The sequence below is a fragment of the Panthera onca genome, chromosome E1 (genome assembly GCF_046562875.1).
Source record: "Panthera onca isolate mPanOnc1 chromosome E1, mPanOnc1 haplotype 2, whole genome shotgun sequence".
Lineage (NCBI taxonomy): Eukaryota > Metazoa > Chordata > Mammalia > Carnivora > Felidae > Panthera > Panthera onca.
This window is the reverse complement of record NC_138352.1, coordinates 55,801,846-55,829,486: the sequence shown is the minus strand read 5'-3', so window position 1 is coordinate 55,829,486 and position 27,641 is coordinate 55,801,846. Positions and strand designations below refer to the sequence as shown.

Here is a 27,641-nt window from a genome sequence, read left to right as displayed (position 1 = left end):
AAATAAATAAATAAACATTAAAAAAAGAGGTTTTAAAAATTTTTTTAAATATTCATTTTTGAGAGACAGAGAGAGACATAGTGCAAGCAGGGGAGGGGCAGAGAGAGAGGGAGACACAGAATCTGAGGCAGGCTTCAGGCTCAGAGCTGTCAGCACAGAGCCTAGTGTGGGGCTCAGACCCACGAACCATGAGATCATGACCTGAGCTGAATTTGGACGCTTAACTGACTGAGCTACACAGGTGCCCCAAAAAGGAAGGTTTTTGAGAAGGGCTGTATGGAGGAAGGGTTTCCTTTATATCCAAAGGGGATGTCTCTTACCCACAGGAGGATTTTCATAGAGTTCCATGCTTGGGGAGAGAGGATCCAGCCAGGGAGCCTGTGGGTTCTAGAGAGCTAATGTGGTGTGGAGGAAAGAGGTGGTGTACAGAAAGGGTGTCTCTGATATTTACAGATCAGAGAGGCAAGACAGTCAAAGTAGGGAAATTGAAGATGGCCTGTGTCCACAACTAAGGGAGCCCTCCTAGTTCTTTAGGAGTCCAGTTCTTGGGGGGAATCCTGCCAAGCCTAGAAAAGGAGCTGCTGGTGAGAGGTGGGGGACAGGGAAGGCAGATGGCCTGACTACAAAAGCCGCCTCCCTGCCACTGTGAAGTGGGAAGGAGGCACCCCTCCATCCCCCAGAGATGTGCCAGGCTTCCTGCCAGAGAGGGATGGTTTAAGCTCAGAATACCACTATCCTCAGGGCCCAGATATTCCCCAAATGTACCCAACACCCACTAACTCAGTCACAAAGTTGACAGCTTCTCTCTAAGAGGGGCAGTTTGGCCTATGGGGGATGGGAAGGGAGCTGTAGGATCCAGGAATGGCCCAAGGTGGGGGCCCTGGGCTGCTGTAACCAGGCAGGAGTGAGAGGAAGGAGCAGGCAAAGGTAGAGTGGGGGCCTGGGAGAAGGGAGGTCAGGTTCATATGAGGCTGTAGAGTAACAGGGGTTGTGGTCATCTCAAGTGTGAGTGTATGTGTGTGTGGCTGGGGCCAGTTTGAAGGTTAAGTGTGAGGAGTCTGGGTTCTCCCTCCTTGCTGCTTCTGAAGCTTTGGCTCCATATATTTGGCAGCTGTTTTACAGAAACACTGTTTCCCAGTGGTGTCACTTGGATAGGCACAAAGGGGACCAGAATGGGGGGGGGTATATGGGGAGGCAGAAAGGCATAGGGAGTAATGACCTTAGAGGGATGTGATCTGGCCCTCCTTCAGCTGCACGCTACCCCCTAAGAACAGGGATCCTTGTCTCCCTGTTGTAATTAGGCTCTGGATACCCAGGATCCTGTTATTCTCTGCCCCAAGGGCCACACGTTTGCTTCCAGAGTCTGAGCACACTGCTGTCTCAGATTCATTACACTGATGACTGATTTTGCCACTGCAAGGGTGGCCAAAGAATGATTGCTGGGGAATATGGGCAGAACTTGGCCTCATGGACTGGGATACCAACCCCCTTAGGGTATGGGATGGGGGAGCTGAAAGTAGGGGTGGCAGCATACTGGCTTGGGCCTTCATGTTTACTCTTGTCCTCGGTTATAAATGTTAGGGACGATCTGTCCATAGGACAGGGCAGGGACAAGGGCTATATAGGAAGGGTCAGACATTGGAGCCAGAGGTGGATAGCACTTGCTTTTGAGCTTCTCACTAGAGGGGGGAAAGAAGGGCTCATGCCCAAAGCCCTGAACATAATTATGCACAATATCGTTCCATAGGATAAGCGAGAAATCATATTGTTTTTAATAAACTTAAAGAAAAAAGAGAATAGTTTAGCTTTACAGGAAAACATTTGAGGATAGTAGAGGGTCCCTACATTCCCCATACCCAATTTCTCCTTTTATTAGCCTCTTACATTACATTAGTATGGTATTTTTTTTACAACTAATGAACCAATCAATATTGATTATGTTGTTATTAACTACTGTCTGTGCTTTACTCAGATTTCTTAGTTTTCACCTAATGTTCTTCTGTTCCAGGATGACATCTGGGATACCAAGTTACATGAAATACTTGTGTCTCCTTAAGCCCTCTTGGCTATGACAGTTTCTTAGACTTTCCTTATTTTTGATAACCTTAACTTCAGTTTTCCTTCTTACTTTCCTCTTTTCTTCTTCCCATATTCAAGCAGTGTGCAAGGCCAGGAGATTCTGGGAGGACTGCCAGATTTGGGGGTTAAGTGGTGATGTGTGTAATTGATCAAGCCCTAATGTCGCCTCTGGGATAAAGGTGTGGAAATAAGAACTCTGGTAGACTCAGGGGTGTAGGAACACCAAAAAAAAAAAAAAAAAAAAAAAAAAAAAGACCAGGAAAGAGAAAAACGTATTGCTTAACGAATGCCACGCCCCTGCTATGCCTAGTAACTAACATGTAATGAAAGGGTGTCAGAATATCATTTAAACGCCTGGTCGACAGTGACGTCTTGGGGCTACGCCTGCTTGCTAGCGGTCTTTCGAGAGCTCTTCCCCCTCGGCCCCCCGAGTCTCTGTGATGCTTCAGCTCTTACATATTTTTCCCTACAGCAGAGAAACAATGAGGGCTGACTAGTTTTTAGTTTCTTAGCTTCCTCTCTAGCCCAATCCAAGGAACTACAATTCCCAGAAAACATCGTGGCGTGACCTGTCTCCTGCTGCGTTCTTATTGGCTCATGTTTGTTACTCTCAGCCAATAGAAGTTAAGCTCTTTGATAAGTGCCAAAATGGCGATTCCTAGGATCTAGAACTAACTTGTACGGTAGGCTTAAAATTGGGAAGGTGGTGGATGAAAGGGAAATAGGGAATTATAGTTTTAAGGTTGGGGAAGGTGGAGGAGATGGAGGAAGACACTCTGGATTTGAGGTGGTAGGGGCTGAGGGACTTAGCCAGGGCTAAGGGCGTAATTAGGCAATCGGAATAGGCTTAACCCCTTGCTCCCACCTTTACTCTTTGTACTAAGCGCCTTTGACCCCCTCTTCTTAGTGCTCCAGTTTAAGGAAGGGGTGGTTCAGGAGGGAGGAACTTGATAGAATCTCTACCTTGTCCTTTCTCCATTTTTATCGTAGTTCCTTTGTCTCCCTTAAATCTTCCTGGATCCCATTTCATTCTGTTCTGCCCTCCCCTGTTCTTCCCTCACAATCTCTTCTTCTCTTAGCTCAGTTTCACCCACCTCAAAGCTTACCTCCATCGGCCCCTTCTCAGAGTGAAATCATGAAGGTGGTGAACCTGAAGCAAGCCATTTTGCAAGCCTGGAAGGAGCGATGGAGTGACTACCAGTGGGCAATCAACATGAAGAAATTCTTTCCCAAAGGAGCCACCTGGGACATTCTCAACCTAGCAGGTCTCAAGTCAAGTAGGAAGGAAGGATGGGAGGGCTAAACCCAGAAAAGTTATAACCACTCAGTCTTGCTTTGTTTATTCCCCTTGCAGAAGCACTACTGGAGCAGGCCATGATTGGACCTTCCCCCAATCCTCTCATTCTGTCCTACCTGAAGTATGCCATTAGTTCCCAGGTAAACTGTCCCACCTATTCCAGAGAGTGAAGATTTGAAGGTAAAAGTCTTGGAGTAACGTTGTCAGCTCACACTTTCTAGGCGAATTTGTTTGAACACATCACTTCTCTGAGCCTCCATTTTCTTTTGAAAATAATACTTCATTGGTTGTGATGAATGGTACACTAACTTATTCTATCAATAAATGTTCGTGAATGCCTGTATGCGTCAGGGAGTGGTGTAGGCCCTGGGAATATAGCTGTGAACAAGACCTGATCCCAGCACATAAGAAAGAACGAAGTTATGGGTAATAACAGACATGGAAATAAGCAGTCAGTCACAGGATGGGTTTATGATGTAGATTAAGACAGTACTATGGGAGTACATGGGAAAGGCAAATAATTCAGTCTGAGCAATCAGGGAAGGCTTTCTGGAGAAAGTGATGTTTAAACCAAGACCTTATTATTAATAGGAGTTAGCCAGGCAGATTGGTGAGAATACACAAAGCAGAAAGAAAAGCACATACAAAGGCTGGGAGGCAAAAATCACATGTTTAGGAACCAAAAATAATTTGTATGGCTAGAGCAGTAGTTTTGGTCTCTGGACCCTTTTATACTTTTAAAAACCATTGAGACTCCCACAAAGGTTTTGTTTGTATGTATTATATCTATCCGTATTTACCATTTTAGAAATGAAAACTGAGTAAGTTAAAAAATATTTATGAACTTATTTAAAAGTACCAAAAAGTAATGTCTGTTAAATAAAGCCTGTTATGTTACATGTTAATATAAATAACATTTTAATGAAAACTGTATTTTCCAAAACAAAAAAGCTAGTGAGGAAAGTGGTATTGTTTTACGTTTTTGCAAATCTATTTAATGTCTGGCTTAATGGAAGGCAGCTGAATTCTCATATCTGTTTTTGCATTCAATTGTTGCAATAGGCTATTTCAGTTGACGTGTATGAAGAAAATCTGGCTTCACACATCAGATATTTAGTTTGAAAAGGGCAGAGTATATTAATAAGCTTTTCAGATAACTGGATATTCATTGATATACTAAAATTCAGCAGGTCATGTGAAACCACATCAATGAACTTTAAAAAAAAATTAATTATTTTTAAAATAAGCTCTACACACATGAGGGTTGAACTTACGACCCTGAGATCAAGAGTTGCATGCTCTATGGATTGAGCCAGCCAGGTGCCCCTCAGTGAACTTCTTACACACTGTTAACATTAAGATCTATTGGTCTTTCTCTTGCACTTTTACTCATGAATGATTTTATAATATCATGAATTGATCATGTGGAAAATACCCATTACTGAATTACATAATTATTGACACATTTAATTATATGATTTACATGTCATGGAGCCTCTGGAACATTCCATGTTCAGTTGTGAGAGAATGAGAGTAGAAAAAGCAAATAACATCTTAGCAATATTTAAAAATAGTTTTTTAAAAAATCTTTATTTATGTATTTATTTATTTTGAGAGAGAAAGATAGAATCCCAAGCTGGGTCCATGCTGGTCAGTGCAGAGCCCAATGCATGGCTCGATCTCACAAATGGTGAGATCATGACCTGAGCTGACATCAAGAATCAGATGCTTAACTGACTGAGCCACCCAGGTGCCCCTAAAAAATAGTTTTAACCTCACAGATTCCAGGGGTCCCTGGATCATATTTTGAGAACTGCTGGGCTAGCACTTCAAGAAGGAGATAGAGAGGGCACAAAGGACCTGTGAGTGATGCTAAAGAGTTTGGACTTTATCCTAGGATGACAAGTAATCATTTAAAGAGTTTTAAGTGGAGGAATGGTGTGATAGAATATGTATGTATGTGTTTGTATAGACACTTAACATGCAATAAAATGTACAGATCTTAAGATGAATTCAGTGAGTTTTAGCAATTGTAATATACCCATGTCACTAACATTCAAAATAAGATACAGAATGTTTCCATTCTCCCAGAAAGTTGCCTTGTGCCCCTTTCTAGCCCAACCTCTTACTACAACCACTAAATGTTTTTTGTCACTAGATTAATCTTGCCTATATTTGGATTCCATAGAAATGGAATCATCCAGCAATACCCTGTACTCTGTCTTCTTTTGTTTAACATAAATGTTTTTGAGATTTATCTATGTGGTTGTGTATGTCAGTAGTTCATTCTCTATAAATTGCTGAGTAGTAGCCCTCAGTTGGCATGTATTTCTTTTTTTTTTAAATTTTTTTTTTTTTTTTCAACGTTTATTTATTTTTGGGACAGAGAGAGACAGAGCATGAACGGGGGAGGGACAGAGAGAGAGGGAGACACAGAATCGGAAACAGGCTCCAGGCTCTGAGCCATCAGCCCAGAGCCTGACGCGGGGCTCGAACTCACGGACCGTGAGATCGTGACCTGGCTGAAGTCGGACGCTTAACCGACTGCGCCACCCAGGCGCCCCTATATTTCTTATTTCTTTTTCCTCTTGGCTTATGTCTGCTTTCCATGTGAGCACGTGTTCATTTACCTTATTCTTTTTAACTGCTGCATAATGTTCCATGTGTACTCTAATTTAGGTTGCTTTTAATTTTTTACTGTTAAAATTGATGTTTCATTAAGCATTCATTCTTATACTTAGCCTGTCTGCACTTCTGGGAGTTTTCCCTAGGATAGATACCTAGAAATAGAATTGCTAGCTTGAAGCATTCCCACATGTTAAATTGCAGTAGATTCTGGGGCGCCTGAGTGGCTCAGTCGGGTAAACACCTGGCCTTGGTTCAATTTGTGAGTTCACAGTTTGTGGCCTTCACAGTTTGTGAGTTCATGCCCCGTGTTGGGCTCCATGCTGCTGGTGCAGAACCTGCTTGGGATTCCCTCTCTCTCTCTCTCTCTCTGCCCCTCTCCCACTCGTGCTTTCTTTCATTCTCAAAATAAATAAAAATTAACAAAAAATTGCAGTAGATCTTGCACATTGCCCTCCAAAAAGGATGGTATCAGTTTATACTCCCTCCGTAGTGTTTGACAGTGTTTCTCAACACCTTTCCAATGCTGGATAGAATAAGCAAAAAATTCCTTCACATTATAATTTGTAATTCCATAATTGTGATGTTGAGCATTTTTTCCATATTTACTGGCTCCCTGTATATCTTCTGGGAATTGCTAATGCATACCATTTGCCTGTTTTCCTAATTTTTTTGTTATTGTAAAAGCTTTATTGAGATCTAAATCACATACTATACAATGTATCCATTTAAAGTATACAATTTATTGGGTTTTAGTATATTCAGAGTTGTACAGCCACTATAACAATCAATGTAGAACATTTTTATCAGCACAAGAATTCTTACTGCTTTTTAAGTGTCTTAATGTAATTGATCTTTTAATCCTGTTATGGTTTTCTATCACTTTTTTTTTTTTTTTTTTACTTTTTGGTTTTATTTTCTTAGCATGCAGAAATTTTTAATGTTTTTGTTGTCAGATTTAACCATTTTTTCCTATATGGCTTTTGTCTTGCTTAAGGGCTTCCTTCCCTGCTCCAAGGATCAAAATATATTCTTCTCTAATTTCTGCCAACACTTCACTTTTGTTTTTTGTATTTATTTTGTTGAATCCATTTAGGATTTATTGTGGTGTGAGGAAGAGATCCAAATTTATTTATTTTTCCTAATAGGTGGACAGTTGTTTCAATTGCCTTTATTGACTAGGCCATTCATTGTCATATCCTAAATTCTCTTACAAAGTTCTATTTCTTTTTCTTTTCTTTTCTTTTTTTTTTTTGACAAAGGTCTATTTCTTGGTATTCCAGTTTAATTCATTGATATATTTGTCCTTTCTTGCACTAGTACTTTACTGTTTTAATTAGTATACCTTTATGGTATGTTTGATGTCTGGTTAGACAAGTCTTCCCTTAGTTTAATTTTTCAAAAATTCTTTGGTTGTTTTCAGGCATTTTCTTTTTTTCTTTCTTTTAATGTTTATTTATTTATTTTGAGAAAGAGACAGTGCATGTGTGTGTGCACCCCTGTGTAAGTGGGGGAGGGGCAGAGAGAGAAGGAGAGAGAGAATAGCAAGCGGGCTCTGCACTGCCAGTGAGGAGCCCAACACAGGGGCTCAAACTCAAGAAATATGAGGTCATGACCTGAGCTGAAATCAAGAGTTGGATGCTCAACCGACTAAGCCACCCAGGCTCCCCTAGGCATTTTCTTTTCCAGACATTTTCTATTTTTCATATTTATTTATTTATTTATTGTTAACTTTTTTTGAGAGAGAGAGGGCACAAGTGATCTAAGGGCAGAGAGAGAGAATCTCACGAGGGGCAGAGAGAAAGAGAGGAAAAGAGAGAGAGGGAGAGAGAGAGGTGGGACTCACCCGAAGTGGGGTTCGTGTGTTACCCTAAGTGGGGTACAGTCTCACCCGAAGTGGGACTTGAGCTCACCCAATGTGAGACTCAAACTCATGAACCATGAGATCATGACCTGAGCTGAAGTCTGATGCTTAAACAACTGAGCCACCCAGGTGCTCCTTTTCCAGACATTTAAAAAACATTTTTTTTTAATGTTTATTTATTTTTGGAGGTGAGAGAGATGGAGTGTGAGGGTGGGAGGGGCAGAGAAAGAGGGAGACAGAATCTGAAATGGGCTCCAGGCTCTGAGCTGTCAGCACAGGGCCTGACTTGGGGCTTGAACTCCTGAACTATGAGATCATGACCTGAGCAGAAGTTGGACGCACAACTGACTGAGCCACCCAGGCACCCTGTCCTTTCCCAGACATTTTAAAATCAGCTTGTTAAATTCTTGTAAAAATCCTATTATATTTTAATGGGGATTTTTTTGACTTTCTGGATTTGGGGAATTTGTGGATTAATCTTAGAAAGATCACACTTGTAAAAAAAAAAAGATCACTCCGGTTATAGCTTGAAGAATGAGTTGGAATATACACGTGTGTGTGTGTGTGTGTGTGTGTGGAATATACACACACGTGTATATATGAGCTGAAATACATGTATGTATATATATGAGTTGGCATACATATATGTATGTATATGATTTGGAATATGTACGTGTGTGTGTGTATTTTTAAGTTTATATATGTATGTATTTCTTTAAGTAATGTGTACACCCCGCATGGGGCTTGAACTCACAGCCCTGAAATGAAGAGTTGCATGCTCTTCCACTGAGGTAGCCAGGCGCCCCAGGCTTTTTTTTTTTTTTTTTTTTTTGCCCAAGGACCAAATAGTAATACTTTGCAGGCCATGTGGTCTCTGTCACCATTATCCTGTCATTATAGCTTGAAAGCATATATAGATGGTATATAAGTAAATGAATATGCCTGTGCTTTGATGAAACTTTGTTTTAAAAAAAAAAAGATAATGGGTCCAATTTGGCTTGCGAGTCATAGTTTTGCGACCCCTGATTAACCCTTATTGCAGTAAATTCAGGTAAGAGATGATAGTAGCATAAACATGGGAAGTAGCAGCAGAAAAAAAGATGAATTCAAGAACTGTTCAGGAGGTGGCATTGAGAGGACTTGGTGGTTACCTGGATGAGGCACATGAGAGAGAGGAAGAAATCATGGCTAGTGTCTAGGTTTCTGGTTTGGACGACTCGATGGCTGATGGGATCTTAAGGAGACAGTGGGAAAAGAGTAGGGCTGCTGTTAAGGTTGGGGTACCGCTGAGGGGTGGAGATGACACTGATTTTGGCCTTGTTAAGTAAGGTGCCTGTGTGGGCTAACAAAGAGAAGATACTCAGTAGGTCCTTCAACATATGTGTCCAGAACTTAGAAGAAGAGGCCTAGACTGGCACTGTTGATTTTGGAGTTGTCGACTGTAGATGGTGATGGAAGCTGTGGGCATTGACAGGAGTGCCTAGAGAGGGTAGAGAGTAAGTACAAGAGAGACCCAAGCCAAATCCCTGAGGAAGCAATCACAGGTAGAGAATACGGCTAGGAAAAAGATGCCTCACAGGAGTCTGAAAAGAAGAGATCAGTGAAGAGGGAAGAAAAGCAAGAGAGCGTGGTATCGAGAGAAGCCAAGAGAGAAGAGGATCAAAGAGTGAAGAAGAGTTTCCTGGTGTTGGGTGCTGCTGAGAGGTCTGTGAGATTGGAACTGAGAAGTATCCATGGGGTTTAACCAGTTTGTTGATGAGCTCAATGAGGAGATTCCTACAGTGGTAAGGACATAAGTGATTGGAGTGGGTGGAATTGTGAACGGAAGGTGGGGAGGTAGAGACAGCGAGTGTGGAGAACTCCCATCTGTGGAGAGAGCAGGATAGAGAGAGTGGTGATTAATTGGAAATGGGGGGAGTGGTCTGCGGGAAGTTCTCTTAAAAATGGCAGAATCTCGAGACATGTAAACACTGATGAGGAAGGCAAGAAGGAGAACAAGGCCAAAGTAACAGTGAGAGAGAAATAAATATATATGCAGGAGTTTCACTACAATCAGCATTGTAAAGTGCTGTGCAAAATTAGTAATTGATTGTTCCTTCCAAGTCCAGAGGCTCTTCAGTTCAGTGCTATGCATGGAGAGGGCACTTAGGAGTAGCTGAGGGTGTTGAATATGAAGAGGAGAGGAGAGAGCAGCCGCAGGGTCAGTCTGGGCTAGCCAGGTGTGCAGCGGACACATAGACGGTCCCCAGCCTCAGAGTCTGGTGGTAGCTTAGAGTTTCTACACTGATAGATACAGTAGACTGGAATAGGTTAAATCCTGCTGTGAAAAACAGTTCGCCATGTGGAAAGTAGTTTTAGGTCTCATGGGTAGCAGTGCTTTCTCGATACTGTTAGCTAAAATTTACTGGACAGAATTCTGAATTTGGAGACCATAAATACATTAGAACATACTGCATCTCTCAGAACATAGAAAATTGGGGGTTTCTCTTCCGGGAGTTTGGGGTTAGTTTCAGTGGGAACATCCAGCTCCCTCTTCAGGTTGGTATCCAACAAGGTTCATTTCTCTGCCAAGCTCTTGCTATGGGGACATCAGTTATAAATAAACAAATACTCGTCTGGAACGTTATGGTCATTCTGCCCAGGCAGGCTCCCAACTTTCTGATCACCATCAGACACCAGCTATGGCTTCACAGAACATCTTGCTGAGAGTTGTACTAAACACTAATTGTGTATTTAAGTCCTCTGTGTATTTTGCTTTTGTTTATTTAAGAATACTAGTTAAATGTGTCTGAACAGAGAGCACTCTGTTCACATGATGGAGAAATTATACACAGAAGGCATTGCCATGCATGTAAAATTCACCATATTAAGGTCATCGAGGCTAACTTGACTTTCCTCTTGAATCTCTGGAAATTTCTATTCCTCTTGGGAAGACAACCCACGAAGCAGGTGATTATCCTGACAGTTGCTATCATTGTAATCTTTTTTATTACAGTGTATTTTGCCACTGATTTTGAGTATATACTTGTAACTACTTTCTAAAGTATTATTTATATTTTATCAGCATGCAATAAATTTTTTAAATATGACCACTTAATAGACTTTCTCTAGGTTTTAATTTCATGCAGGACACATTGGTTATTTCTTTTCAACTACATCTCCAATCCTATGGATAGGTTTTACTAATAGTGATCCCACTTTTTTTTTCAGAATGCTAGTTCCTAGAATTCACCAATCCAAAGTAATAAAAGCTTACTGAGGACCTACTATGTGCTAAGCCTGGGCTACATTCTAGAGAAACAGATATAAATTCACCACTGTTTCTGTTCTCAGCTCACTGTTCAGATAGGCTTTCTCTTAGTCAAATAAGCTTGGAAAGTATTATTTACTGTTTCCATTTATCTTAGAGGTTCTCATTATATACAAGCATATTATGACTCAGCAAAGCTAAGCAAAGAAAGCTATTTAGTCCGTGGTTTCTTAAATTCATATCACACAAAAGCTGTGTGTGTGTGTGTGTAAAGTTTCTTAACATCTTGGGGACTCTTTGGAAGAACATCATGCAATAAATATTTCTACAGTAACAGAAATGCTGTGTATCTGTGCTAAAACGGTAGCCACTAGCCACATGTGGCTGTTGGGCACTTGAAATGTGACTAGTCTGACTAAGGAACTGAATATTTAATTTTATTTAATTTAAATTTAAACAGCCACTTGTGGCTAGTGGCTTCCCTATTGGATAGTGCAACTTTGGAAGCTACTTTGAGAAATGCTGATCTAAAGGTGTGTTTTTACTTATTCATTCTACCAACATCATAGCAAGTTCATGGTGGTCACTGAGTAAAAGCATCCTTGTCCTCAAGGAGCTCCTAGTTTGGTGGGGGCAACAGGTACCTGCTGTGTAATGATGGGTATAAGGGGATTAATTACTTGGAGCACATGGGAAGGAGGTTGGGGTCGATCAGAGAAGGTGTCCTGGAGGAGTCCTAGAGAGTAAATCCTAGAGAATCAGAGTGTGTATCATGAAATTCACTACAATTTCAGTGTGCAGGTATTACCTGTTCATTGCAGGAAATGTTTCTTCATCTCCAGTTGTTGTAAATAAAAGTACTCTGAGGGCACCTGGGTGGCTCAGTTGGTTAAGCGTCCGACTTTGGCTCAGGTCATGATCTCACAGTTTGTGGGTTTGAACCCTGCACCAGGGTCTGTGCTGACAGAGCCTCTCCTACTCTATAGAAGTTGTAGGAGGAAAGTAACATAACCTCATTCCTATCCTTTCTTCTGCCTACTAGCAATTATTTTAACCTTGTATATAGTGGACAATGAGTGGCATGTGAGCATGAAACACGGCACTTTTGAATGCCCACCCTGATCTTACTGGGTGTATGCTCATGGTGTCATTTATGGTGATTTTGATAGAAGCAGGGATGGGGACAATGTCTAGTTTTCCTGCCTCTCTTTTCGTGGGTTGAGGAAGGCCTGTTGAAGGGGTTGAACTTTTTGAGCTGCAGAAATTTGAAGTGTCAGTGTTTGATCCCGTCAGCTGTGACGCTAGTTGTCTGAACTTTATCTTTCTTCTTTCCATCCAGATGGTGTCCTACTCCTCTGTCCTCACAGCAATCAGTAAGGTATGACCATAGCCATTTATGAGCTAGGTGGAGGGCATGGGAGCAGAGAGATGATAGTGACAGATGGGACCCCTCTGCTCGCCTGCGCGGTCATGTACACTCTGAGACTGGAGAGGCAGCACGTGATGCCTCTGGATGGCATTGCTGTGTTCCACTGGAGGGAGGGAGATCCTGGGAAGTGGGGGGCTGGCAATTAGGAGCCAACTTCCAATGTTGAAAGAATGCTGAGTCTGAAACCTGAGGTTGGAGGGAAGATGAGTAGGAATTCTGAATATGCCGTCTGCCTCATGTGTGAGACCAGAGGTCGACTGGGATGTTTGTAGTATCATTAACTGTTCTTTCTGCAGTTTGATGACTTTTCCCGGGACTTGTGTGTCCAGGCTTTGCTGGATATCATGGACATGTTTTGTGACCGACTGAGGTAATGGCAGGGCTTGTTAACTTCCGGTATTATCCTAGCGTAAAGGAGAAGCTCCAAGCATGTAGACTGAGGCCAACTCTGTGGATTCCCACACTTCTTTCCCCTCTGCTCTTCTGCACCCACCCACCCCCATCCTTTTCTACTTAGTCCCTTGGGATAAAAGACCTCTTCTCTTTGGAGTAGCTCATATGAAATCTTGTCCAGTGGAAGTTGGGGCTGTCTTCCCTAGGACTTTGCTAGCTTCCCAGCTCTCTTCCCTCATAGGGGCGTGCCAGCCACTCTGGGGAAGATTGGTGTGGGTCATATTTCAGCCTTTGGAGCCAAGACAGATTTTGCATCCTTTCCCGGTAGCTGTCATGGCAAAGCAGAGGAGTGCATTGGGCTGTGCCGGTCCCTTCTCAGCGCCCTCCACTGGCTGCTGCGCTGCACTGCAGCCTCTGCAGAGCGGCTCCGGGAGGGGCTGGAGGCAGGCACTCCAGCGGCTGGCGAGAAGCAGCTTGCCATGTGCCTGCAGCGCCTGGAGAAGACCCTCAGCAGCACCAAGAACCGGGCCCTGCTCCACATCGCCAAACTAGAGGAGGCCTGTATGTCCCCTGGTTCCCCTGAGCCCCACCTGCCACTGTTCCCATAGCTGGTTCTTTAATTGAAAGGGGAGAGGCAGGATGCCATCCCACTTCTTTCCAGGAGGATCTGAAATCATCCCACTTCCTTTTTTTTCTCCCCATAAGCATTGCATACATCCCAGGGACTTGGGCAGGGTGGCACCCGAGCCAATCAACCAACAGGTATTTACTGAGCATTATTGTATGCCCAGCACTGTGCCAGGTGCTGGGGATGGGGGGTGGGGGGCTACCAAAGGAGCATGTGGCAGGGTCCCTGCCCTCAACAAGCATACATGCTAGTGGGGAGCAAGACTAGTATGTGATAAACATGGATGAAGTTAGAGACAAGAGAAGTACACCATCCATCCTTGTGTTTGTCTCCACGCTACTCATCTCCTGAAAGTAAATGACTCTTGTTTTTGAGTGTTGCCTAACATGTCCCTTTGAACATGGTACCTGTCTGCTATCAGGCCTGTTGTATCCTACACCGCTTGGCTCAAGTGCAGATGTTAACTCTTGGAACCCTCCAGAGCCTGAAGGAGATAGATCACCCGGCGGGAGGGAAGACTGGTTTTCTGGACATGTTGCCCAAAGACCACAGCCTTGTGGCTTGAGACCACCTAAGGATCTCTTGTTCTCCAGTAACAACAATGCTAGAATGGGTTACATCCAGGTCTTCAGGACATGTTTGGAGAACTTGTTATAGGATTAGTATATTTGTTAACTTTTCAAAGTATGTTTTATTGCCTGTGAGAAGTCCAGAAAGATGACCTGTCTATAAAAATGGGCCTTGTTGACAGTATCTTACCTATCTTGAACACTTGACCAATGTTTAGTGGCTGAAAAGTGAATGAATATTTAACTTAATTTTAATGGATCTCAGGTCTTATTTTTTTGTTTCTTTTTCCCATGCCACATGGAGGTTAACGGGCTAGTTGGTGCCAGTATTCATCATCATTTAACCCTCTGGAGTTGTAACTAGGATAAGTGACTCATAATTAAGTGCTAAATAATGTAGTAGAGACCATGAGTTCAAGCATTTAGGCGGAGAGGTTAGCGGGTTGGACCAGTTGGGTGTGTTGTCAAAGGATCCAGACATGAACAAAAGCTTGAGAAGAGTGGTTTGAGAGGTGGCGATGAGTTGGGGCACCACAGAGGGGGAGAGCCGTGAGAGCAAAGGCCTCGACAGGGTGTGGGTGAACCCAGAAGCCTGGTTAGGAATCTAGCTCGACTGGGGTAGAGAGTGATGGCCACTTGCAAGGCTGGCCAATCCTGATGCAATTTGTGGCCACCTCCCTGTTCTAGCCACTGGACTCCAACCCCCCTGTGCCTCTCTTTGCCACTGTCTGTGTTGAACTGTACCTAGGCTCTAAAGTCAGCCACGTGCATCCCCTAGAAGGCAGGCCTCTGGGAATAGTTTCTAGGGACTTCGGTGTTGGTGCTCACTCCCCTTCTAGAAACAGTGCATGCTGCCCTCAGGCCCCTGGCCTCCATGTCATCCTCAGGGGAAGCCTCTGTGCGTGGTTTTGAGGTCCCAGGGGGGCCAAAGTCGAGGAGCTCAGGGCCATTGTCTTCCTCTCTTCTTTTCCCATTGTGTGTCTGCATTTCCTTTTCTCCACCAGCCTCCTGGACTGCCATTGAGCATTCTCTCTTGAAGCTTGGTGAAATCCTGGCGAGTCTCAGCAACCCCCAGCTCCGGAGCCAGGCTGAGCAGTGTGGCACGCTCATTAGGAGGTACCAGGCTCCCAGGCTGATTGTAGTGGAAGGAGCGAGGAAAGGCCCTGGGTGTGGGTAGGGAGATGTGACCCCTGGCCCCCACCCTTCTGCTCACCTGCCCTCCAACTCTTTCTGTCTCCCATGTATCCGTTCCCTTCAGCATTCCCACAATGCTGGCTGTGCACTCTGAGCAGCTGCACAAGACTGGTTACCCCACAGTCCATGCGGTGGTCCTGCTCGAGGGCACCATGAACCTGACAGGCGAGACGCAGCCCCTGGTGGAACAGCTTATGATGGTGAAGCGCATGCAGGTTGGGGTTCCAGAGTTGTTTCTCTGCCAACATGTTGGGCTGGCCCCTTGGGGGCAGTGGGGAGGATTCTTCTGGTACTTTTTGGGAGAACTGGGTTTCCTCTGATCGTGGTGGAAAGCAGATGGCTGTCATACGTGGCAGTGCCATTTCCCCTGACATCTCTTGTTCTCACACTGGGGTGGGGGAGCACCCTTCGTACACAGTCTCTGAGCTTACCTGATCAGCTCCTGGCCTCCCCGGGGCCTTCAGAATATGAAAGGGGATGGGCACCCTTTTAGGCTTCTCTCTTGGGTCTTCTCACAGCATATCCCCACCCCACTTTTTGTCCTGGAAATCTGGAAAGCTTGCTTCGTGGGGCTTATCGAGTCTCCTGAGGGTACGGAGGAGCTCAAGTGGACAGCTTTCACCTTCCTCAAGGTACCTGGGACAGGGGAGCAACAGAGAGCCCAGTCTAGAAATGGTTCTCAGGAAAAGCAGTGACACCCAGGATCTCTGTCCTGCATTTCTCCCTGCTGGCATTGTCTGCAGCCTGCCGGGTCCCCCAGCGCAAGTTCCCATCGATTCTTTTCTCTGAAAGTCCCAGGGCTATATTTAGCCTACTTGGCAGGCGCCTTCCATCTTTTAGCACACAGGTGCTGTTTAGCTCAGTCATCAACCAGATTGGTACAGGGCAGTTATGGGAGCCAGGGAAGTGGCCCCGGCCCTTGAATCGAGTTCCCTTTTACTTGTGGCATTTCCTTGTGGAACCAGCAGAAGTGAGGGGTCCCTGTGTCCTGTAGACGGGGGGCACCGGGCACTTGGATGCCTGTCAGCTTTCTCATTTGGCCCTAAGAGTGCTTTTATTTCCAGGGTGGGAGGGTTCCTGTCTCTCTACTCAGGGCAGGGGGATGGAGGGGATGACTTTATTTCTGGGTGAGAGAAGAAATTCATCTTCCTGTTTTTCCTCTTGTCTCACTCTCTAGATTCCACAGGTTTTGGTTAAGTTGAAGAAATACTGTCACGGGGACAAGGTTGGTTGAAGAAATAAGATGGGGGAGGGGCACGGGAGCTGGTGAATCCTTGTTTCCACCCTGGAGACACAAGGGCAAGGGAAGGGCCAGCCGTGTGTTCTGGCCCCTGGGGGAAGGCTGGAAGCGTGTGGGCACCTGAGCGTCACACCCATCCTCTGCAAGGCGGCCAGGCCGCACCAGGGGCAAGGTTGCCCAAGGTGTCCCGGGGCCGGTGGAGGGCCATGGTGCTCTACACTCCTTCCTGTCATGTCACTGGAAGCCTGTGGTGGGTACAGCCGACTTGTCGGTGTTTATATCCAGTGGGGTGTCCTTTAAAGTCTGCATCACAGGCTGTGGGTGTAGTGGAGGACCTAGAAGCCAGATGGCACCTTCTGGGTCTTTGTAGGACTTCACCGAGGATGTCAATTGTGCTTTTGAGTTCCTGCTGAAGCTCACACCCTTGCTGGACAAAGCCGACCAGCGCTGCAAGTACGAGCTCCCCTGCTCACCCCCACTGCACCGGAACATGTTCTGGGCTCTCCCCCTTGCTCCTCTCAGGAGACTGTCTCCTGGTTTGCTCCCCTGGGCAGGAGGCGGCAGCCCTGTAGCTGCCGAGTGCCTGCGCCCCTCTAACATCCCTCAGGCAGTCAAACATCCTTCATCCTGAAGGAGGGAGGACAGCAGGCAGGGGCCCATTGTTCCCACCCCTCAGTAACCCCTGCCCTGCTCCCCCGTCATCACCTTTTCCCCTCACAGCTGTGACTGTACAAAATTCCTACTCCAAGAATGTAGCAAGCAGGGGCTTCTGTCTGAAGCCAGCGTGACCAACCTCATGGCCAAGCGGTAAGTGTGCGCTCCCTTGGGCTGGCCCATGGGCCGCTTGCCCTCCTCCTCTCATGTCCAGTCCGGACTTCCCGGTGCCTTTTTGCCTACTGTCTAGAGTTCGGGTTGCAGGTGCCTGGGGCCAGGCCTAGGGATCCCAGGAACAGCAGATGCTCGTTTCTGCACCCTTAGGTGCTGCGCTTGAACTCCCACCGTCCTTTGCAAGCAAAGTTAAAATCCTAAATCTTCCTTTAATATGAAGTGAGCTTTCAACATTGAAGTAACGATCAGTGATAAGTTGAAGCAATCGTGGTCGTGAATATGCTTTCATAAAGATCACCCCGGCCACAAAGGTTCTCCTGTGCTCCCCACCTTCTCTGGGCCTTTGCTTCTGTAAGTCAGGAACTTACCTCTATTTCTTTTCCCTTCTCCAACTGCTTACGGCTGCAGGGCAGCAGACCGGGAACACGCGCCCCAGCTGAAATCCGGAGAAAATGCCAACATCCAGCCCAATCCTGGGCTGATCCTCCGGGCAGAGCCCACTGTCACAAATATCCTCAAGGTGAGTGTGCCCTTTCCTTGCCTCCAGGGTCACGACTTCCTTTTTTCCACTTTTGCTTCTACTTCCAGATAAATAAACAGAGGTCATAGACTTCTATGTCTTCTGGCTTTTATACGTAGTTACTTTGGAGGTAGAGAAAGGGGGAAGGCGGGGAAGCTGCCATCGAAAATAATCTCTGTTGAGCTTGAGCATTACCTGTAAGCCAGGCACCCTGGTAGATGCTTTCACCTGCTCCTGCAGAAGCAATGGGGAATCTCATAGCAGTGACCTCACCCACCCCACCTCCACCATCACCACCATCACACCACCACCATCATGATCCCAGTTGAGTTGAGAGGGAAGGATTAGAGAGCAAGGATGGATTTGGGGAATGGTTTTCCAGAACAGAGTCAGAAAGATGTAGATCGAATTTCAGGTTGTAGTATCCCATTTAATGGAGACATACAGAGAGGGAGACTGTGGTTAGGCTGTATCTGGGGGGTGTTCAGTATTGTTCAGGACTTGATTTCCTGTCATATCCCCAGACGATGGATGCAGACCACTCCAAGTCCCCAGAGGGGCTGCTAGGAGTTCTGGGCCACATGCTGTCTGGGAAGAGTCTGGATCTGCTGCTGGCTGCTGCTGCTGCCACTGGGAAGCTTAAATCCTTCGCCCGGAAATTCATCAAGTGAGGAAGGCTGAGCCCCTGGCTAGGGTTGGGGAGGCATGTCTGAAGGAGGATGTAGCAGAATAGGGGCAAGGCGCTGGAGTCTGGGTCTCCCTGGAGATGCCCAGGGCAAGGCAGGCCATCCCCACGGGAGACGCTGGGGGAAGGCCCAGGTCTCTGGATGTGAAGTGCTCTTTTCTCTGCAGCTGAGCATGTTGATGAGCTGAGAGGCATAAAATGGCAGACGTGGAGGGATTCAGGTGCACCCAATCATTAAGAAGGAGTTCTCAAACCCTGTTGATTGTTTTGGTTGACCTGGAATTTGATATGTAGAACTTGGCTCCGTCCAGTGAGCCATTAACTGGGTCTTGGAAATCTTTTTTTCTTTTTTTTAAGATTTTTATTTTTTATTTTTTTATTTTTAAAATTTTTTTTAATGTTTATTTATTTTTGACAGAGAGACAGAGCATGAGCGGGTGGGGGCGGGGGGGATTGTGGCACAGAGAGAGAGGGAGACACAGAATGTGAAGCAGGCTCCAGGCTCTGAGCTGTCAGCACAGAGCCCGACGCGGGGCTCGAACCCACGAACCGTGAGATCATGACCCGAGCCGAAGTCGGACGCTCAACCGACTGAGCCACCCAGGTGCCCCTAAGATTTTTATTTTTAAGTAATCTCTACACTCAATGTGGGGCTTGACTCACAACAGTTGCATGCTCTTTTGACTGAGCCAGTCAGGTGCCCCGCCTTGGAAATCTTTTAAAAACAGATAGGAAGAGTTCTTTTTTGTGTAGTGATGTTCATTTTAAGTGTAATCCCTAATTCAGACTCTAGTGACTGCCTTTCAGGATAGGTGTAGCCCCCTGACTCTTTGCCCTGCTTGGTGCAGCCTGTCTCCATTCCTCCCACAGTTTGAATGAATTCACGACACATGGCAATGAAGAACTTGGTAAGTCAGCTCTGTGCACCTCCAGACCCTGCACTGCAGGAGGGGTGGTGGAGGCAGAGAATAAGGGAGGGCAGAGGGCCTATTGCTTATCCTGGGGAGGCTGTTTTCTCCCCTGAACAATGACGGACTGAAGCTTTTGGGGAGCCTTGAAAGAGGGGAATGCTGGGAAAAGGATTCTTCCCAAACCACCTGTTTGTCTCTTGCTCTCCCCCTTTATGATTTGGTTGGGTACTGAGGAGAAGGAGGGTATCAGGAGTCTTTGATTCTAAGGAAGGGATGATGTTCCAGTCGACACTCAAGAAAAGGATTCTGAGCCTCAGAGCTTTGAAGAAGCCACTTGATCACTGACCTTCCTTGAGGCAAATCCCGATCCCCTCCCAACCTAGACAAGGGCTTTGGGCCCTGCCCTAGGCAGTGGGGTCAGCCTTCTCATTCTTCATAGCCAAAGCAGCCTCGGTGCGCGCCTTGCTCTTTGACATCTCGTTCCTCATGTTGTGTCACGTGGCCCAGACCTATGGTTCAGAGGTGAGTGAGAGGAAAGCAGCCAGGATTAGGGGCACCAAGTGGGCGGGGAGAAGGGGAAGGAAACGGCCAATAACTAGGGGCCCCTCTCTCCCACTGGTCTCCTAAGCCAGTTGGTTCTGCTGGCTGCAGAACTCTGGTGCCCCCACCCCTGGTGGGTCAACGGATGCCCCCTTGGTCACATCCATAATCCTTCAGTGCGACCTCCACACCCACCACTAGGTGGCAGCATAGCCCCTTTCTCTCTTTCTCCCTTAGACCAATTCACCTTAGATTCTATCTAATCTTTCTCCCTTAGACCAATTCATCTTTAGTTCTTCAGGCTGGAAAGTAGAAGCAGTGGGGTAGGAAACGGGGGTGTGGGGCACTGGCTGCTGATGCTCCCTTCCTTTCCCAGGTAATTCTGTCTGAGTCGAGCTCAGGAGCACAGGTGCCCTTCTTTGAGACATGGATGCAGACTTGCATGCCTGAGGAGGGCAAGATCCTAAACCCTGACCACCCCTGCTTCTGGCCCGACTCCACCAAAGTGGAATCCTTGGTGGCCTTGCTCAACAACTCTTCAGAGATGAAGCTGGTGTCAGTGGCCGGGTGCCCGGTCCAAGGGTGGTGGCGGGGGTAGGCCAAGACCCTCTCCCTCAGCCCATCCCACACTCCCCCGTGGTGATTTTCCTCTCATTCCCACCCCTTGCAGGCAGATGAAGTGGCACGAAGCCTGTCTGAGCATCTCAGCAGCCATCTTGGAGATCCTCAATGCCTGGGAGAACGGGGTCCTGGCCTTCGAGTCCATCCAGGTAGCCCCACCTTTCCAGCAGCCTTCTCTCCTCCCTGAGACACAGAGCCAGTCTTTGATAGCTTGTTACATTTTATAAGAACAAGAAGACCCTTAATCCAGGAGCTCATGTTTGGATGTTGATCTTCCTTGTAATTATAGGCTTAGCCACTCCCTCCCACCCAGGCAACTTTGGAAAAAGCATATTTGTGGTGAAAAGAGGTGTCGGATGTGGTCCAGGATTCCACCTGCTGCACTTAGCTGCCCACAGAGGCTGGGGAAAGTGATGGTCAGGGAGGGGAAGATAGTGGCCTCAGTCACCCTTTCCCCTCCCCCAGAAAATCACAGATAATATCAAGGGGAAGGTGTGCAGTCTGGCAGTGTGTGCTGTGGCTTGGCTTGTGGCCCACGTGCGGATGCTGGGGCTGGATGAGCGTGAGAAGTCTCTGCAGATGATCCGCCAGCTGGCAGGGCCACTGTATAGTGAGAACACCCTGCAGTTCTACAATGAGAGGTCAGTAACCCGTCCCCTCGCTTCTGGAACTCTGTAGGCCTGTCGTGAGAAGCCAGCACCTCTAATAACCAATATCCCCCTCTTCTCTTACCTTCCCAAAACATGCTGCTCACTCACCCACGTTTTTATTTACGTGTTCACCCACTGACTCAGCAAGATTTAGTGTGTGTCTCTGTGCCTGGAGTGTTTATAATCCAGTACCTGCTGTGTCCCAGAAATACAGACCCCAAATAGCTATGATTCCTGTCTTCAAAGAGCTCAAGATCTGGAGAACTAGCTTACCAGAAGAACAGAGTGGTTATCTTAGCTCTATCACTGTCTAGGAACTATGAGCCCATCTGCAAAACTATAAGCCTTCAGCCTGCCTACCCTCGTCATCCCCCTATCTGGCTATCTTTTGTGACATTGTCCTGCCTTGGCTTTTTAGAGGCTTGGAGGACCTCCCTGGTGACTTCAGACATTGAGTTCAGTGGTGTTTCCCCCTTCCAATAACCTTTTTTTAATATAATTGTGGTAAAAATGTAACCTAAAAAAATTTGTCTTAACTATTTTTAAGTATCTAGTTCAGCAGTGTTAGGTATTCACATTGTGGGGGGTGGGGGGTGGGGGAGGGGGGCGGAACAGATCTGCAGAACCTTTCATCTTGTAAATCTGAGACTTTGTACCCATTATGTAACAACTCACCCTTTTCCCTCCCCCAGTTTCTGGTAACTACCATTCTACTTTGTTTCTATGAATTTGACTACTTGAGGTACCCCATGTAAGTGGGTACAGTGTTTGTCTTCTTGTGCCTGGCTTATTTCATTTAGCACAGTGTTCCCAAGGTTCATCCATGTCGTAGCACATGTCAGAATTTCCTTCAGAATAATATTCCATCATATGTATATGCCACATTTTGTTTATCCATTCGTCGGTTGATGGACGCTTGGGTAGCTTCGCCTCTTGGCTGTTGTGAACAGCGCTGCTATGGAACGGGCATGTACAAGCAGTAAGCTAGGAGAGAGGACTCACCAGGTGGCCCTCAGGATGCTCCTAGAGGGGGGAAGGTGGAAACATTGAACCAAAACACGGTTGGAGAGGGTCTGTGAGATCACATCTCCTTTTTTCCTCACATCATTCTCTATTCCTTTGTCCCTCACATCCATCCTCCCACAAGTAATGGAGGGTGTGCTCTGACGTAATCCACGCTAAGCACCCTGACTCCTATCTGGGTGAAGAATAGTTGGAAATCTGTGGGTGCATCATGCAGGTGGGAAAAAGTGGGCCTGAAAGTCCTAGCAGCTTTCCCAGAGCTGCCCAGCATTCCAGGAATAGTTAGCGCTCAGACTCCGGACTGCATTCACGGTTGAAGACCGTGTATGAGAAAATTCCTGGACATATGCTTCTATTTGCCCAGCTACCAAAGGCCGGGAAGAGTCTTGTGGGACAGTCCTTGGGCCCTTGTCCTGGAAGTAACAGTTTACTTTGGGAGGAGGCCAAGGCTGGGCGGGGACCCCCCCCACCCCCCCAGCACTCAGCCCAAAGGGAAGTGATCATATTTATTTATGTCCAGGGATTGGCAGGGCCCCAGCTCTGGGGGATGGGGGAAGTTGGAGACAATGAAAAGAGAAAACAGGAATATATCGTTGGAATAACCTGGGGGAGGAGAGCACCCCCTCCACACACAGGCTTTGGGCCCATCAGGTGAGAGGCCTCCCAGGAGCAGGACTGGTAGGGGCAGGTCTGCTAGGGCTTTGTGACTTCTTGTCTCCTCCCTCAGCATAGAATGGGGTTAGTTCCCCAGGAATATTTCCGTAACTCGAGTCCTGGGAAAAGTCTGGCCTGGATGTTTGCTCCACTCTTGAACCTGATATTGCCCGAACCTGAATCTCAGGTCCTCTCCTCCCTCCCCCAGGGTGGTGATCATGAGCTCGATCCTGGAGCACATGTGTGCTGACGTGCTGCAGCAGACAGCCACCCAGATCAAGTTCCCATCCACGGGTGTGGACACGATGCCCTACTGGAACCTGCTGCCCCCCAAGCGACCCATCAAGGAGGTGCTGACAGACATATTTGGCAAGGTGCTGGAGAAAGGATGGGTGGACAGCCGCTCCATCCACATCTTTGACACCCTGCTGCACATGGGAGGCGTCTACTGGTTCTGCAACAACCTGATTAAGGTACCTGGGGTGCAGCGGGTGTGGGCCAGACACCCACCCAGACCTAGGCTGGGGGAGCAGGTATCCTCGAGACTCAGGGAGACCTCTGAGAAAATACCTGGTAGCACCAAAGTCAGTCCTGTCCCCGCATTTCCCTGCACCCAGCCTGGTCAGCCGGGCTTCTCTGGGAGGCCTCTTAAGTGCCGTGAGAAGATTCCTTGGAACACAGAGGCAGGTCCTGGCCTCGGGGCTCCTGGGCTCTGAGGGAAGCCCCCTCTTCAGGGAGCTATGGCCAGAGGCTGACTCGTAGTGAGGGATGGAGCAGTACCCGGGGCTTCCCCTTGTGTGCTCTCCCAGAGAACCCCGTGTTTGGAGCCCTCAGCTGCTAAATCTCCCTCCCCGGCCCCTCCAGGAGCTGTTGAAGGAGACACGGAAGGAGCACACACTGCGGGCGGTGGAGCTGCTCTACTCCATCTTCTGTCTGGACATGCAGCAAGTGACCCTGGTCCTGCTGGGCCACATCCTGCCTGGCCTGCTCACCGATTCCTCTAAGTGGCACAGCCTCATGGACCCTCCTGGCACTGCGCTCGCCAAGTAGGATTCTCTCAGAGCCTCGAGTCCCCACAGCACGGGGCCCGGGGGGCTGGGCTGTGGGGAAGCCCTGTCAGCTGGGGCCTGATCAGCACTGGCACGGAAACCCTCTCTGGGGCCCTCTGACTTTACCTTCTTTCCCTGGAACCCTTTGCCAGGTTAGCTGTCTGGTGTGCCCTGAGCTCCTATTCTTCCCACAAGGGACAGGCATCCTCGCGCCAGAAGAAGAGACACCGTGAAGACATCGAGGTAGGGCGCATTCATTCATGTGCTCAGAGGACATTTACTGGGCCTTCTGTGGTAAGAGACACCTTCCCTGGGTGGCTGCGTCAGGGCTCAGTTGGCCGAGCGTCTGTAAGGGTGACTGTGTGAGGGGGTCTGTCACTAGGGCTGTGGGAGGGTAAGGGAAGCTGGTCCTACTGGAGATGCCGGCTGAGGCCTATGGGGAGCTGACTCTTCCTCACTCCTATGTGAGCTGCAGCTCTCCTCCCTGATGACAGGGAATTTGGGGACTCAAGGGTGTAAAAGTGACTCTCCCGCCCTCCAGGATTATATCAGTCTCTTCCCCTTGGATGACATGCAGCCCTCGAAGCTGATGCGACTGCTCAGCTCCAATGAGGAAGACGCCAACGTCCTTTCGAGTCCCAGTGAGTCCCAGTGAGCGTGCGGACGGGGCTGGGCGGGCTGCTCCTTTCCTGGGAACTCACCCCTGCCTGGGAAAGTTGCTTGGTGTGGTCCGTGGCTGCCGCATATCTGCGGGTCAGAGAGAGTGTGGGGGAAGTTTGTCTCATCCCGCTCCCCACTGCGCTCTGTTTTCTACCTGCCGAGAGCCCAGGGTTGTTGGGGACCTCTTCCGAAGGACTGATGCTCTTCTGCCCAGACCCCAGCCCAGCCCCGCATGCACCACTGTCCCTTCCCCGTGCCTTACTCACCACAAGTGAGTTCACTGCCTCAGGCACAGTCTGTGCCATTGACTCACCAGCTCTGGCCTTCCTTCCCCTGAAACGGCCCCTGAGGTCTGGGCTGGGACATGGGGCTGCTCCCCACTCTTCCTGCCTGAAGATCACCCCTTCCTCTCCAGGCTCCCTTTTCCAAGGGCTTCTCCTGTGGCACTTAATTTTTCCTGTTTCCAGAGATTTCTCTTGAGTCTAGACATTTCTCTAAGGCCTTTTTGGGATTAAATCACCAACTGTGCACTTGGGCAGAGGAAAGATGTTGAGGCCGCCACCTACAAACCCTGTGACCTTTGGCCACTCAGCAAACCTGAGTCTTGGTTTCTTTGTAAAATGGGATTGCGAGGATTAAGTGGCCTGATCCACGCGCAGGCCGCAGATGGGCGCCTGGCGGTGTTCACCAAATGTACTCTCTCCTCTCCCTGTGGGATGTCTGTATTCGGGGCCCCTCTGTGACTCTGGATCCAGGACCTTCCCCGGGCAGGCCCTCCATGCCTGACGAGTGAGGGCGTCCTCTGGGAAGGGGGGTTTTGAACGCAGGAGGCCTTTTCCTCAGGCCCCCTCTGCCTGGCCCCACAGCCGACCGCTCCATGAGCAGCTCCCTGTCAGCCTCCCAGCTCCACACGGTTAACATGAGAGACCCACTGAACCGAGTCCTGGGTGAGTCCTCCCACTGTGCTGCAGCCGGAGGGGTCCTCCTGGTGTCCCTTCACTCCTGCTATGTTGCCCCATCTCCCCGGTCGCTGGCTCTCCCGTCACCCCCAGACTCCCATTTAGTCCCTCTTCACTCGTTTTCCTTTCACGCTTCCTCTTTTGGACGCCCCCATTTGGGGGGCATTCTGAGCACTTCTTTCCTTTTGCTTTCTGGTGCCACCACCACCTCCCAGCCTAACCCCTCTCAGCCCCTTCTCACGGAGTGCTCCCTGTCCCCCCATCCCGCACAGCCAACCTGTTCCTGCTCATTTCCTCCATCCTGGGCTCGCGGACCGCCGGCCCGCACACCCAGTTTGTGCAGTGGTTCATGGAGGAGTGTGTGGACTGCCTGGAGCAGGGCAGCCGCGGCAGCATCCTGCAGTTCATGCCCTTTACCACCGTGAGTGCTTCGTCTCCAGGCCCGGCCGGTCCCCGCCTTCGGGCTCAGATGGGGCAGCGAGTCTTAGTGGAAGCCTGGGGTTCAGTGACAGCCGTCAGAGTAGGAGGGGCCTCCTTCCTCCCAGGACACCGGGGCCACCACCAGGTAGCCCCAGTGAGCGGCCGTTTGTCTGTCTGTGGCAGGTATCAGAACTGGTGAAGGTGTCAGCCATGTCCAGCCCCAAGGTGGTTCTGGCCATCACGGACCTCAGCCTGTCTCTGGGTCGCCAGGTGGCTGCCAAGGCCATTGCTGCGCTCTGAGAGGCTTGGAGTGGCTGCAGGGGTCAGCCGGGGGGGGCCCACGGCTCCAGGCGCCTCAGAGGGGAACAGTGAGGAAAGATGAGACATCATTGCTCATATCCACGTGATGTAAGAACCCTTTGTCATTTCCAGATCATTCCCCTACTCTTGACATCTGACCTCTAAGACGTCTCCCAGTTTCTTTCTTTCATAATTTCCTCTCCCCCTGCCAGCACCTGAAGAATGTGAGCAGCCTGGCTCTTAGCCCAGGGCCCTCCACACCCCACACCCCTGCCCTGCCCGCCACCCCCCCCCCCCCCCCCCGCCTTCCAACAGTAGATGTACCTCTGAGGAATTTTTACAGGTGCAGAGTGTATATATACACATATATTTTTGTAACACATGAGGGAAGTTCACCTCAGCTCATTTGTAAATAAAGATCTTTGTGGGTCCCTGTGTGACTCCAAGTGGTGTCGGTGTTTGTCCCACGGGGGCAGGGAACATCTTCTCCTTGGAATCCCATATACTGTGCCCCAGGCAGAGACTCAGCCCTGTGGCTGAGGAGGTCTGGGCTCAGGTTCCTGTGTTTGTCCACTCAGCAGGGGCAGACCTTCCCTTCCTAAGACATGCACTGGGCGATAAGGAGTCAACACACGCCCGCTGCCTGCCCCCACACCCCAAAGTCAGACTTAACTCTGAAAAGGGAGAGGTTTTGGCTAAAGGCCCCACTGTCCTGTCCTGATGCTCTCCCACTAGGCCCAACCCCACCCAGAGTCTGACTGGCCCGGAGTTTGATCTGTGCTTTCCAAAAGAGGACTGGGGGGTGAGGGCAGGATCTGTTTAACCCTTGCTTGTCTTCTCCACACATCTCAAGCCCCGATTTCTTCAGGACCAAGCAGAGAGGGAGGGCTCTGAGCCACATGGCTGGGGGCTCTGGCCCTGCTCAGCCAGACCTTTCTTTTTTTTTAATTTTTCCTTAGTGTTTATTTTGACAGAGTGGCCCCGCTCAGCCAGACCTTTCTTTTTTTTTCTTTTTCTTTAGTGTTTATTTTGACAGATTGTGTGCACATGTGCACATGAGTGGGGAAGGGGCAGAGAGAGAGCGGGGACAGAGGATCTGAAGCGGGCTCTGCTGACAGCAGAGAGCCCAATGTAGGGCTCGAACTCACAAACTGTGAGATCTTGACCTGAGCTGAAGTCGGACGCTTAACCAACCAACTGAGCCACCCAGGTGCCCCCATCCTTTCTAAGGAGCCAGATGGGGAAGGGAAGTG

At 48.2% G+C, this 27,641-nt stretch overlaps 1 protein-coding gene and 1 non-coding gene across 8 annotated transcripts in view; both read left to right on the top strand.

Annotated features, from left to right (window-relative positions):
• MED24 (mediator complex subunit 24) overlaps positions 1–26,823 on the top strand; it is a 32,359-nt gene extending 5,536 nt beyond the window's left edge. The window contains exons 2-28 of one of the 7 annotated variants that reach the window (XM_060646161.3): positions 2,009–2,762; positions 3,206–3,344; positions 3,434–3,516; positions 12,455–12,493; positions 12,841–12,914; positions 13,266–13,498; positions 13,643–13,699; positions 15,139–15,250; positions 15,393–15,543; positions 15,847–15,960; positions 16,506–16,553; positions 16,939–17,021; positions 17,289–17,375; positions 17,805–17,916; positions 18,441–18,583; positions 19,472–19,509; positions 19,952–20,034; positions 20,429–20,607; positions 20,723–20,822; positions 21,139–21,314; positions 23,209–23,473; positions 23,865–24,046; positions 24,202–24,292; positions 24,591–24,690; positions 25,576–25,656; positions 25,941–26,089; positions 26,272–26,823. In XM_060646161.3, the coding sequence (XP_060502144.1) occupies positions 3,215–3,344; positions 3,434–3,516; positions 12,455–12,493; positions 12,841–12,914; positions 13,266–13,498; positions 13,643–13,699; positions 15,139–15,250; positions 15,393–15,543; positions 15,847–15,960; positions 16,506–16,553; positions 16,939–17,021; positions 17,289–17,375; positions 17,805–17,916; positions 18,441–18,583; positions 19,472–19,509; positions 19,952–20,034; positions 20,429–20,607; positions 20,723–20,822; positions 21,139–21,314; positions 23,209–23,473; positions 23,865–24,046; positions 24,202–24,292; positions 24,591–24,690; positions 25,576–25,656; positions 25,941–26,089; positions 26,272–26,388 (3,027 nt within the window). In that variant the 5' untranslated portion in view covers positions 2,009–2,762; positions 3,206–3,214 and the 3' untranslated portion in view covers positions 26,389–26,823. Of the gene's footprint in view, positions 1–2,008; positions 2,763–3,158; positions 3,345–3,433; positions 3,557–12,454; positions 12,494–12,840; positions 12,915–13,265; positions 13,499–13,642; positions 13,700–15,138; positions 15,251–15,392; positions 15,544–15,846; positions 15,961–16,505; positions 16,554–16,938; positions 17,022–17,288; positions 17,376–17,804; positions 17,917–18,440; positions 18,584–19,471; positions 19,510–19,951; positions 20,035–20,428; positions 20,608–20,722; positions 20,823–21,138; positions 21,315–23,208; positions 23,474–23,864; positions 24,047–24,201; positions 24,293–24,590; positions 24,701–25,575; positions 25,657–25,940; positions 26,090–26,271 lie in introns of those variants that run through there. The other 6 variants (XM_060646160.3, XM_060646163.3, XM_060646162.3 and 3 more) reach the window with 6 other exon arrangements.
• Positions 19,770–19,873, top strand: LOC132688686 (small nucleolar RNA SNORD124). Its single transcript, XR_009614665.1, has one exon. It is a non-coding gene; the product is annotated as a small nucleolar RNA SNORD124 (small nucleolar RNA).
• Positions 26,824–27,641: the final 818 nt, after the last annotated feature.